Here is a 12,801-nt window from a genome sequence, read left to right on the forward strand (position 1 = left end):
AGTTCCCCAGACCTTCGGTTTTTCTGCACTTTTTTAGGTGAATATATTAATTATAGCACATCTTAAGTTGTATGTTTGCTTTTTCTGGTGATTTAAAAATCTATATGAACTGTGAGGTTTATGTCTAGAATGAAAATATATAAGCATGAGAAGAGAACTTGGGTAAAAATTACTCAAGAGATGAAGAGAAGTGTTATTATCACATAGATCTGTGGAGACTGGGTAGCCAGATGAAAAATCTGAATAATGACCTCCAGCACTAAGGTAAAACTGTCCAAGGCCACGTATTGGAGCAATGGGAATTTTAGCATGAAATTCCATTATGCTAAAAACAAAGATGGAGTATTCTCAACTTTGGATAAAGTTCATTTAAAAGTGCTACTACTTTTCCCAATTGAATTATTTGGTATAATTAGTCAGTAAAATAGATAAGAACCTCAGGAGAAAATTACTATGTCAGATAAGATTTCATAATAATCAAAATCTCAGCTATATAACCAGACTTTAAACAAGAAGATGTTACAATCATTCAGAAAATATATATGTATGTATATGTATATATATTAATATATATAAATATATATATTATAATGAAGAGTAGTGCAAGAAGAATGAGAAGCTCTGAAAATGAAATTCTGACTACATGTCAAAATTATCCCAAAGAAAACCCTAAAGGCATAAAATGGAAATGACTACTGAGTGCTCATGATATTAAATATCCCATTTTCAAAAAGCATGCATCCAAAAACTCTACGCAGGTGAGCCTGATGTCAATTTCAAAGAACATCTTAAAATTTATGGAGCAGCAATGATTGCATGAGCTATTTGGAATTTTAGGTCACTGAAATGAAGATCATTTTTTAAAAATATAAGATAATTGGATTCATAAATCAGGAAAATACCTTAGACATAATAATACACATCTTGATGTTAGTAAAGCCTCTTACTAAATCCTTGATTTATGAGGCAGAGAAATATAAACTGATTTATGGATGCTGTCCATTATTACTGGCTACCTAGAAAAAAATATCTAGTAGCCTACTAAAGTACAAGGTATTGTACTTGCCTTGTTCGATGATTGATGGAAATATAAAAGACATCGGATTTACAAATGACACAAAGCTGAGAGGGATGATTAAGAGAGTATGTGAAAGATTAAAAATTCAAAACTTTCTTCATAGATTAATGATGAGTTTAGATAAAAAAGAATCAGCTACACAATTTTAGGATGGGAGGGACTAAACAGTCATAATTCGTGTGGAAATTTCAATGTGAGACAATGGTAGAGGATGACTGTCAAAATGCTAATGGGTGCATCAATATAAGTATTGTGTATCAAGGAAAGTAGATCACCATCCTTTGGCTATTCAGACCAAACGTGGAATATTACCTTAAACAAAAGGGAAAGAGAGAATGATCGGAGATGTCAAGTTACTGGAGTTATCAATAGAAGGGTCACAAATTTGGCAAAGATCTTGGAAACCATCTCACACATCATGAGTAACTGAAATTTTGAAACTGATTTCGTTTCACATTGACTTTAACATTTTATATCTTAAGTCCCAGTTTTGGTTCAACTGGAAAAGGTTGTCCTTCTCCTTACTTTGGTTACGTAGTATCTATTTGGTAACACATATTTCTCATTTAGTATCTACATCTCTCATTAGGGTTTTCAATAATATATGGTTTTATTGTTAATCAATGTTTTAATGTTTTTATTTTTGTTCCTCAAGGAAACTAATCTCTGAGGTATGGGATATCACAATGGAGCTAATTTTTGATTTCTTAAAAAAATCCAACTCTTTATGAAAGCTGGACAATCATTTTGCCAGCCTTGTAAAGAGCTGCACTGAGCTTTTTTCAAAAATTTGATTTGGGAAAGAGAGAAGAGAGGGGGAGAAGGAAACATCAATTTGTTGTTCCACTTATTTATGCATTCATTGGTTGATTCTTATATGTGCCTTGACTAGAGATTAAACCTGCAACCTTGGTGTATCAGGATGATGTTCTAATCAACTGATCTATCCAGCCAGGGCTGGTTGTGAGCTTTCCTGAAGCTGGGTTTATAACTCAGTAATACAAGTAAGCCTTGAATCTTAATACATTTCTTACGACTAATTCTTACTATCAGTAAGGGGATTGAGTCAGGATAAATTTGTGTTAGTGTGGTGAGAAGGAATTGGTTAAATGTATAATTAGGTTCTGTTTTTCTAAATTAGTGGTTGTGGGCTGACTCATTGAGAGAGAGTTCTGTAGCACCTTATTCCTTCAGAGCAAACTAAGGAGTTCACTCACTCCAATATTCCCCAAGGGCAATATTACACACATAATAGGGGCTCAGTTAATGCTTGCCAAATGAAAAAGATTGTTCCTATAAAACTTCTTGAAAAAATCACCTAGATGCATAGTAAAGCGTTTTTAATTTACCAGTGACAGAACACCTATCTAACAAAATATCTTACCATTCAAATTCAGTACTCTAGAGAAAAGACAATCTACCAGTGCATTAGAGAGAGAAGCTTTACCTTGTACAATATACAGGAATTTTGGACCAAAAGTCCATTGAGTTTATGAGCAGTGTTCATAAACTCTGCAACTGTAGCATATCTGCTTTACATTCCCCTTTCCAGTATCTACTAGATTTTGAGAAGTGAATGGAAAACAATGCAGGTACTGCTCTAGTTAAAACTAAGATACTCAGGATTAAAAGCAAAGGATGTGCCCACTTATTGAAGATGTTACCCACACCAGGTAATTATCAGTAAAAACAACTGACCATTAGATATGAAAGGGGCCATAAAGATTATTTAGGTTTACAGATCAGAAAACAAATGAAAATTAATTCATAATCCCCAAACCAATTAGTTGCAGCCCCTGTTTGTTTTTTTTTTTTCTAGGCTAATGCTTTTAATGTGGTTTTGACTTGAATCAGGAAAAGGTGAAAGGTAAATGACAGCAAAGTCCTTGGAGGAATGAGATTTTCTCCACTATTTACCGTCTTTTCCCCTTATAGACTTAAATAAGTCCTAAGTCCCTACACAGGAGGGTAAATGAATTGTATTTTGAGATGATCTTTTTAGAATTTGGAGAATTTAAAAGGTCCTATCTCCTATGTAAACATTTTAAATCAATTACATATTTTTGGTTCTCTATCTATCCACTTTTCCTTCCACATAACTATTAGACCCATAAGAGAACTTAGAAACTATCTTGTGTGTTTTTTTAGTTTGTTTCACTGAGCAAAAAAACTGAGGCTCTGCTCAGGCTGGGTAGCTCAGTTGGTTCCAGCATCCACTGGATATGACAAGGTTTTGGGTTCAATCCCTGGTGGAGGCACACACAAGAATCGACCAATGAATGCATCAGTAAGTGGAACAACTAATTGATGTTTCTCTGTCTTTCTAAAGATATTAATAAATAATAAGTAGTAAAAAATTGAGGCTCAGAAGCAAACTAATTTACAGTTGACAATAGTAGGGGGAAAATGAGTACTAGCCCTTTAGGAAGAAAGCAGTCAGGAATAAAACAACAAACTCCTGAAACCAAATTTACCCTATTACAGGATAAAATTCTGATTTTTTTCAACAGGAAATTTCACATATATCATGTACCACATAAATTTCAAATGTTATTTACCACATCATGTGCGAACAAATCACAGATAAATTACCAAAAAATTACATACCATATTACAGAAGACTAACATAAAACGGCCCTCTAACAGCATTGGATTGCCCTCTCCGAATTCTGAGATGCTAAATTACTAGATTTTGCAGACTTTTCTTTAAGACGTTATTATCCAAGGCTGCTTCATTTAGACAAATCTATTTTTAATTTCTTTTTAAAAGTCGTATGTTGCTTTGTTAACCCTGAAATAGAATAATCATTAGCCATTCTTGTCTCAAGCGATAATCCTGTGTTACCTACATACCTAGGAGGCTGGGGAGGCTCCTTCCAGTCACTGGGTATGAGGTTATAAATGCTCTCAGAAGAGCATGTTGAATCCATGGCCACCAAATAACTCCTCAAAATTGCTCAACTTTTTTCTCAAAAAAACAATATATCCGTCACTTTCTTCACCGCTTCCCCTTTCCTTTCCTACTTTTCAAAGAACTAAGGTTTCTCTTTTTCACATAATTCCCCTTTGAACTCTTCTTAGCGGTCCTCTATTGGGAAGACACCCTATCTATTCCTCTCGGAGTTGCTTAGCGTTGTTGACCGTGAGCTCGCCTTGGAAACAGTTGCTAGGCGACGAGGAAGCGGGAGGAAGCACTGCAAAGTTTCCTCTTTTCCGTCTCATTCTTCTGCCTGGAAAGCTCAATATGGAGACCACCGTTTATATGTGCCTCTGGGAGTAATGGAGTGAAAAAGGGCGTCCTCTTAAGAATGTTGCTCTTTTCTGTCTCTACATTTGGAAAGGAAAAAGAACTCAAATGCAAGAGAAACTGGCGGGCACGTAACATCACAATAAGGCTCTTGAGCGCAAGTCCCGACAACGGCGGGGGCGGAGCAAGCGGGAGAGGCCACGCCGACGCACGGCCGACGTCGAGGGAGGGACGAGGAAGGGGAGGGACCCGAGGGGTAGGGAGGATTCGTAGATTGATCGCCCAACTGGAGCCACGTGCTAGGCCGAGCTGTTCTGGGCGTGGGTGTGGCGCGTGGACGCGCAGGTCCGCACCGGCGCAGGCCCAGGGGCGGCAGGGCAGGTTTGGAGCTGGCCTAGCGAGTACCTGGGCCTGTGCTGCGGTCGTTCGTGGGGAGGGCCATAGGTGTGGGGTTCGATACCGAGGCGACACTGGCAGCGCCCGGGTACTCCCTCCCATTTCCTTTTCTTATCCCCGTCTTCTCAGTGTGATTTTTCTTGGTGAGTTATTTGAGGAAAAATAAAGGGAGGTTATAGACACCAGTCCGTTCCCATCGCATGCCTTACCCCCTTCGTTCCTTCCCCTTTCTGCTCCCTTGTTATCTCAGCTCATTTCTCTGCTGTTTCTAGGCTGGCCTAGGCTGGCCTCCCTGTGCGCCCACCTCGCACCATCCACCTGTCGTCCTGGCTTCTCCCATTGCTCCTGCACCTTAACAGTTCCTGTTTTCCGTCCTGTTTCCCTCTTGATCCGGCCCCTACTCTTAGGTCTTTCTCCACATATGTGTGGACTTTGTTTTTTTTTTAAACAAGTAGCCTAAACCAGAAGAAGTCTTTTAAATCGGTCCTTTAGTTTTTGCTCACGTGTGTGTGTGTGTGTGTGTGTGTGTGTGTGTGTGTGTTGTTTTTGAAAATTTGTCTTTGGGAGAGGCAGTTTTATTCCGTTCTCAACCCATTTGGTCTTAACATAAACTTATTTATACACGTATGATGGCTGAGAAAAACTTTAAAAGCTTTGACTTAGGAATATCTGAAAGACAGTTTGGCAATGTAATTCAGGAAGGAAGATAGATGGTTCTGAACTGACCTTACAAGTGTCAGGGCAAAGACAGGATGCTCGAAGATGGGGGAGAACACCGGGTTTGGTCGTCTCACTGCCGGTCTACTCAGTGAGGGGGTTAAAAGCATATAGTGCCTTGATTAACTTTTTAGTTCCTACTTACAAGGTTTTGCTGGTTGTGTGGGTTCTTAACGTTTGGGGATCATAACTTCATTAGATAGGTACTAATAGAGTATTTTCTTTGCCAGTTAATTTTTATCCCAGGCGTTTAACAAATATTTTATTTCAGGCCGGTGACACCTTGGGAATGATTCCCCTGTTTTCCACATCAGATTTTCTATTTTTCAAAACATGTATATGCCACTTTGACCTTTTTGCTTCCCCTTTGGGCATTTTTCGTTTAGCGTATATAAGAGAGAAATTCTTTTCTCTATACATACTAAGATTTGAACTAAGGACTAAGAATGGTAATACCATTAGCTAAATGGATAATCATTGGCAAAAGCTTATAAATTTTCTAATTAGAAGGAACACTTTAAGACTGTTTATGTTCATCACTTCATTTAGAAGCCAATAAGGGCAAAGAAAAACATTTTAAGTACCGACTGGCCTTAGTTAGTCTTAACTTCCCGGTGTTTCTGAATTCAGTATTTTCAGTATGACTGATGTCATATTTATTGTGGTCTTAAAATTACTAAACAGAATTTGATCTCACTATAAAGTACTTAGTTTACAGTTATTATGGAAGTTGTTAAATCATTTTGAAAGGAACTTTTTTCCTTAGATACTTGGTCTGTAATTCTGTTTATTTTTTGAAAACATGTTTGCAAAGAATATATTTCTAATTTCTATAACTCCCTCAAAGTGTCAGTGCTGTTCAAGGAAATGCCTATGTCCAATATGTCCACAGGATCCATTAAAGGTCATATACTTATTCTGTAAAGGGCTAATTAATAAATATTTAGGCCTTTGTAGGCCAGGTGGTTTCTGTTGCAACTACTCAACGGTACCATTGTAGCTCATCAGCAGCCAAACACAGTACTAAATGAACAAATGAAAGCAAAGTTGTGTTCCCTGAAACTTAATTTAAATTTACAAATGAGCTGTAGGCCAGATTTGGGTTGTAGTTGACACAGGTCCCTGATATAAGTGGTTGTGCATACAAAGTAGGGTCGGTTTGTTTGTTTTGCTAATGATTATTTTAATCTAGTTAGATGAATAAAATGGGTGTAGCTGTGAATACAAATGAGACCATTGGGAGGAAAATAAACCCTTTATAAGGACAGGTATACTTTAAAATATTTTTCTAAGTTATAAATTGGAAAAAGTATACTTAAAAAGTATTAAATATTCAAGACCATTAAGGGGATGTCTAACAGCACAAAGAAACAACAGGAAATGCTTAGTCACCTTTGATACTAAGTAAAGGCAACAGTGAGTGGTGAACCTGTAAAAATATGCTTTTGATTGTAAGATCCCTATGATTACAACGTGGCTTCGGAGTGTGTGGTGCTTTCACTCTCTCCACCTCACAATTTCTATGGAAGTAGGAGCATGTTTAGAGGATTTTTGCTGAGTAGTGAGAAGCAGCAGAGCTTTACCTGCCCCTGCCCCCGCATTAGTTTATGTCATTAGTAGAGTCTCATTTGTTCTTAATGACTTCTGGGAAAACAATGCTGTAAAGATGCAGTAATTTTTAAAAACCTCAGCATCTTTCCTCACAGTGGACTAGGTTTAGTCATTCATCTGAGAAATTTAAATAGAAATTGCATTAATATAGGATGACAAACATAATCATGGCATAAAAATGTCCAAAAGTTCATTGAACTATAGCCATTTCTCATCATGAAATAATTTTTGAAGTGCTGTGTCTTATTTTGGAGGAGTATATAATAACATGTTTTAAATGGGTGAAAAATGCTGAATCATTTTGACTAGGATTTGGACGATTTCCCAGAGGAATTGAAAGCTAGGTAATTTTATAATGGAATTGGAAAATTCCCGTGGACCATTTTGAAACTAAAAATTGATAACAGGTTGAGTCTGATCTTGGCTGATTATCATTCATCTAGTGGTAAACTTAGGGAAGCGTCACTGTAAATAGATTGCTGAAAGTTAGCCTGTATTTCTGGTTTAAAATGTAACTTTATTGGCATTCTTAAATAATTTAAAAGCAATTTGAAAAGTGATTACTGTACTTTTTCCCCTTGAATTCTTAATTCAGTTTTGATCAGTTTATCACAGTAAAATTGTTAAATTTCGGGCCTTAAAGTCACTCAGTACTTGAATTAATATGTACATATAGACATTCCTTTTTTGTTTTTTAAAGTTATTTCTGCGATCCTGACACATCACTGCCTTTTCGTTTATCTGCTTGAATGACCTCTCTTTATGTCTAAAAAGTATCCATTAGAATTTGGGTCAAAGCCCCACTACAACCTGTCTAAACCTATTTAAAATTATTAATTTATAATGGAGTTGTGTAGATCTTCCATCCTCCGAGCAGTTAATAACTAAAATATTTTTGTGTAGAACTTGGTTGGCTCTCCAAAAAGTATTTGAGAACAAAGTATTTGAAAAGTAATGAAGAACATTAATGATATAATAAAGGCCAAGTACTTTATGGCCAAGAGATTTGGTCTGTAAGGTACTGTTTTTATTTACTGACTCCTACATGATTGACTTTCATTTAATTTGATATACTTTTGTCCTTTGGCTAAGGAAAATTGCCTATTTGTGGCCTTTATACTGAAAAACATACTAACATAAATAAATAAAGAATGTCTAATAGCATAGCTTTGAATCATATATGAAAATGATATGCAGTTGTTCCTCATTTTCAGAGCTTCCATATTTGTGAATTCTGGCTAAAATTTATTCATAACCTCTGTTAAATCATCAAAATTTTAAGTGTCATGTGAGAGGCTTTATATTTTTTATTATTTGATTATATTGTCTTTTATATTGCTTGATGACAGAAAATTTTCACTACTGTTTAGTAAGATTCTTTTCTATGATAAGACACACGTGTTGAAAAAAAGCAGTATCTTAATCTTTTAATAACAAACTTGGGGAAATAATTCATTACTTTCCTGCACTTTAAGTATTTCAGATGGACATTTTAATAGTACTGTATGCAGCTATGATTAACTTGAATTTTTTTTTCCATTGTAGACTTCACTTTTGCAAAGATTGACTTTGCCTCAGCTTCAGCAAACTCATCATCTAAGATTGGTGCATGTGTATCATATGTGTACAAGTCACTGGGAGCTAAGCACAGCACATACAAGCTGGAAAGCCAAATAAGGAAATGTATTCCTTCTCAGTTGTAATTTAACTTGTAAGTTAAATTCAGGGTCAGCTTAAAATGGTTTAAATGGTTAATTACAGGACATAGTTTGAATAAAATTGATTAGTGTAGTAGTAAATGGTTGAACATACTTAAATGTACCACCTAACATTCAATATAGCTTAGTTGCATTTTGGTTCTACCACAGAACATTTGAAAAGCCCCGCTGTGTGGCAGTAAAGTTACCGTAGTCAATTTAAATAAATTTGGCAGAAGTTATTAACTTGCATCTACATGTGACTAAAACTTTGACTTGTCTGACATACATTTGTGTTATAATGGTGAGTATACTTCCAAAAACAGGGATTTGACCCGTGTGAGGCATTGCAGCTCTGCTTTGGATGCCAGAACAATTTTTTCCTCTTATCATTGGTAACATTCTTGAGGTTTTTTTGCTATCACTCTGGAGTCTGGAATTTTAATTAAGTCTCTCCGCTGATGATGTTTACAGTACAGAGACCTAAGTGATGGTTCCGTGCGCATAAGGTTATATATATGTAGCCTTTGACCTTGCCGCTGATCATCACTTTTCCTTAACTAATTGTATGTTATACCTTTCATTTTAGCTTTTTGTTAAGGTTTTCAATATGAAAAAATATAAGAATATTCTTAACAGTATGCATAAAAAAATCACGTAAGCAAGAAAATGTCATACCTCAGCCCTATACTTTGGAAAGTTATTTAAGCATTTTATAAACAATTTTTTTTCTGGTTTCCTATTGTGAATACTATATCTAAGAAATTTATAAGTAACATGGTAGACTGCCAACATGTTCATATAAGTAGAGAGAAATTAAATATAAAGAGTATTAATCAGCATTTGTGAACTGCAAGTAAATAGCATTCCAACTCCAAATAATCATATGGGTTATAGACCATAAAACAATTTTCATTATAGTAAAAGAAATACTAATTTGATTTAGCATATATATTTTAAAAGTATCTATTATACAGCATTTTTTGAATAAAGCTTTTGCTTAATAGTTACAAATCATTAAAGTTTTGATTATTCAATGGCTTGAAATTTGAGAAGATTTTTAAAATTATACATCATATGGGAATTTGGGTTCAAATACTTTTTAAATGTCTTGTAAATATGGAAGATGTTAAAATAGTTTATGTACTGTGGGCATGGTTATATTCATTCCTGTCAGGATTTTAAGTCTGTTGAAATTAGTAACCAATCTTTTTTTGTTTGTTTTTATATTTTGAAAAAGGCTAAAGCCAGTTTTTACGTTGGCTTGGGCAGAAAAGTGAAAAGAGAATGCTCCACTTTAATCGATGTCAGCATCTGAAACAAATAACTGAGAAATGTTTTTCTGTTATACATGTTAACACGGATAAACATGCACAGCTCTTTCTTTCAAGAACCTTTGTGCTTGCAGAATTAAGGAAGTCATGGCACTCAACCCGCTCTCTTGTTGGAGACAAAAATATTATCCTGATGGGACCGCCTGGAGCTGGGAAAACAACAGTAGGCAGAATAATAGGTCAGAAACTAGGTTGTTGTGTCATAGATGTGGATGATGATATCCTTGAAAAAACCTGGAATATGAGTGTGTCTGAAAAATTACAGGATGTTGGTAATGAACAATTTTTAGAAGAGGAAGGAAAAGCTGTGTTAAACTTCTCTGCATCTGGAAGTGTAATTTCCCTTACTGGGTCCAATCCAATGCATGATGCTAGCATGTGGCATTTGAAGAAAAATGGAATAATTGTATACTTGGATGTACCTCTAACAGATATAGTTAGCCGTCTAAAATTAATAAAAATAGATAGGATTGTAGGTCAGAATTTTGGAACATCTATGATAGAGTTACTTAAATTAAGAAGACAGTATTATAAGAAGTGGTACGATACCCGTGTTTTTTGTGAAAGTGGGGCTTCCCCAGAGAAGGTAGCTGACAAAGTGCTTAATGCAGTTAAAAGACACCAAGATGTGGACTCAGAAACATTCATTTCAACAAGACACATTTGGCCTAAAGACTGTGAACAGAAGATTTCAACAAAATTCTTTAGCGAAGCCGTGATTGAGGGGTTAGCTTCTGATGGTGGACTCTTTGTTCCTGAGAAGGAATTTCCAAAATTAAACTCTGGGGAATGGAAAAGTCTAGTAGGAGCAACCTATGTAGAAAGAGCACAGATACTGTTAGAAAAGTGTATACATCCTGCTGACATACCTGCTGCCAGACTGGGAGAAATGATTGAAAATGCTTATGGGGAAAACTTCACCTGCTCAAAAATTGCCCCTGTCAGGCACCTTTCTGGCAACCAGTTCATCTTGGAGTTGTTTTATGGACCAACAGGATCATTTAAAGATTTATCTTTACAGCTTATGCCTCATTTTTTTGCATACTGTATCCCACCAAGTTGTAATTATATGATACTTGTAGCAACTTCAGGAGACACAGGGAGTGCTGTCTTAAATGGTTTTAGTCATCTTAATGAGAATGACAAGCAAAGAATAGCTGTGGCCACATTTTTTCCTGAGAAGGGAGTAAGTAATTTTCAAAAAGCACAAATAATTGGTAGTCAGAAAGAAAATGGATGGGCAGTGGGTGTCAACTCAGATTTTGACTTTTGCCAGACAGCGATAAAAAGAATTTTTAAAGATTCCAATTTTACTGGCTTTCTTACTATGGAATATGGAACAGTCTTAAGTTCAGCTAATTCCATAAACTGGGGCCGACTGCTTCCCCAAGTAGTTTATCATGCTTCTGCATATCTTGATCTTGTTAGCCAAGGATTTATTTCTTTTGGAAGCCCAGTGGATGTCTGTATTCCCACAGGAAATTTTGGTAACATTTTAGCTGCAGTGTATGCCAAAATGATGGGGATTCCTATTCGGAAATTTATTTGTGCCTCTAATCAGAACCACGTTTTGACTGATTTTATAAAAACAGGACATTATGATCTAAGGGAAAGAAAATTAGCACAAACCTTTTCACCAGCAATAGATATTCTCAAATCTTCAAACCTGGAACGATACTTACACTTGATGGCTAATAAAGATGGACAATTAATGACAGAATTATTTAATCAATTAGAAGAGCAGCATCACTTCCAGATAGGAAAGATTCTAGTTGAGAAACTTCAACAGGATTTTGTAGCTGATTGGTGCTCTGAGGGAGAGTGCCTTGCAGCTATTCACTCTACCTACAATACTTCAGGGTATATTTTGGACCCACACACTGCTGTTGCAAAAGTGGTTGCAGACAGAATGCAAGACAAGACTTGCCCAGTGATCATCTCATCTACAGCTCATTACTCAAAGTTTGCACCTGCTATCATGCAGGCTTTAAAGATTCAAGACATCAACCAAACTTCATCAAGTCAGCTTTATTTATTGAGTTCGTACAATGCCTTACCTCCACCACATGAGACTTTACTAGAGAGAACAAAACAGCAAGAGAAGATGGAGTGCCAGGTCTGTGCAGCTGATGTGAATGTCCTGAAGAGTCATGTAGAAAAACTAATACAAAGTCAATTCATATAAAAGTGTTCTGAGTAAAATATTTTTTCTGGTAATAGGCATGCAGTAATAAATCACAAAGGTTGATTTGGAGTACAATCGCGTTTTTAATTTAAATATCTATGTCTATATTGTTATCTTTTGGAAGTTCAATAGCCTCATCTCTACAGCTGAACTTCGCACCTGCACGTGCTCCTTGGATCATTAGTCTGAAAGTGACAAAAAGGAAGCATTGTGCAAGGACCCTTGTGCTGTTGTGCTGCGCTTGTGTATATTGGTTTCCCTTCCTTACCCCCACTTTTAGGTGGACCAAAATGTCTGGTATTCAATTTGGCAATTAAAATATTTAAGCACAGTTGCTAACTACTACATCTGTAATCATTACTGGTTCTCTGTTGACAAGAAAGATGATTTACCACTCAAATGGCTAACTTGTATGGACGAAATAGTAAACTCATCTGTTAAAATTGAGTCACTGTTTTTAACTTGATTTAGAATCCATTTGGGTTCAAATAATTGTGTGTATGCTACACCATCCAAATTAGATAAGTACTCTGTCC

At 36.0% G+C, this 12,801-nt stretch overlaps 2 protein-coding genes across 3 annotated transcripts in view; one reads left to right on the forward strand and one right to left on the reverse strand.

Moving 5' to 3' along the window:
• Positions 1 to 4,461, reverse strand: part of ENKUR (enkurin, TRPC channel interacting protein) — a 43,359-nt gene extending 38,898 nt beyond the window's left edge. Inside the window, exon 1 of the mRNA XM_024575933.4 lies at positions 3,932 to 4,461. Within this exon, the coding sequence (XP_024431701.2) occupies positions 3,932 to 4,008 (77 nt within the window). The 5' untranslated portion in view covers positions 4,009 to 4,461. The remainder of the gene's footprint in view (positions 1 to 3,931) is intronic.
• Positions 4,462 to 4,586: 125 nt separating this feature from the next.
• On the forward strand, positions 4,587 to 12,332 carry THNSL1 (threonine synthase like 1). Of its 2 annotated transcripts, none has more exons than XM_053923040.1 (3): positions 4,587 to 4,670; positions 8,595 to 8,760; positions 9,987 to 12,332. In XM_053923040.1, the coding sequence occupies exon 3, from the start codon at positions 10,034 to 10,036 to the stop codon at positions 12,263 to 12,265; it is 2,232 nt and encodes a 743-aa protein (XP_053779015.1). In that variant the 5' UTR covers positions 4,587 to 4,670; positions 8,595 to 8,760; positions 9,987 to 10,033; the 3' UTR covers positions 12,266 to 12,332. The 2 variants fall into 2 exon arrangements, with proteins under 2 accessions (XP_053779015.1, XP_024432319.1); XM_024576551.3 differs by having other exon boundaries at positions 4,593 to 4,864.
• The last annotated feature ends 469 nt before the right edge of the window (positions 12,333 to 12,801 follow it).

This window comes from Desmodus rotundus, chromosome 4 (assembly GCF_022682495.2).
Source record: "Desmodus rotundus isolate HL8 chromosome 4, HLdesRot8A.1, whole genome shotgun sequence".
NCBI classification, from domain to species: Eukaryota; Metazoa; Chordata; class Mammalia; order Chiroptera; family Phyllostomidae; genus Desmodus; species Desmodus rotundus.

What these genes read in the sequence shown, in the direction of transcription:
- THNSL1 (XM_053923040.1), top strand. Translation starts at nt 10,034, where the DNA reads ATGCTCCACTTTAATCGATGTCAGCATCTGAAACAAATAACTGAGAAA.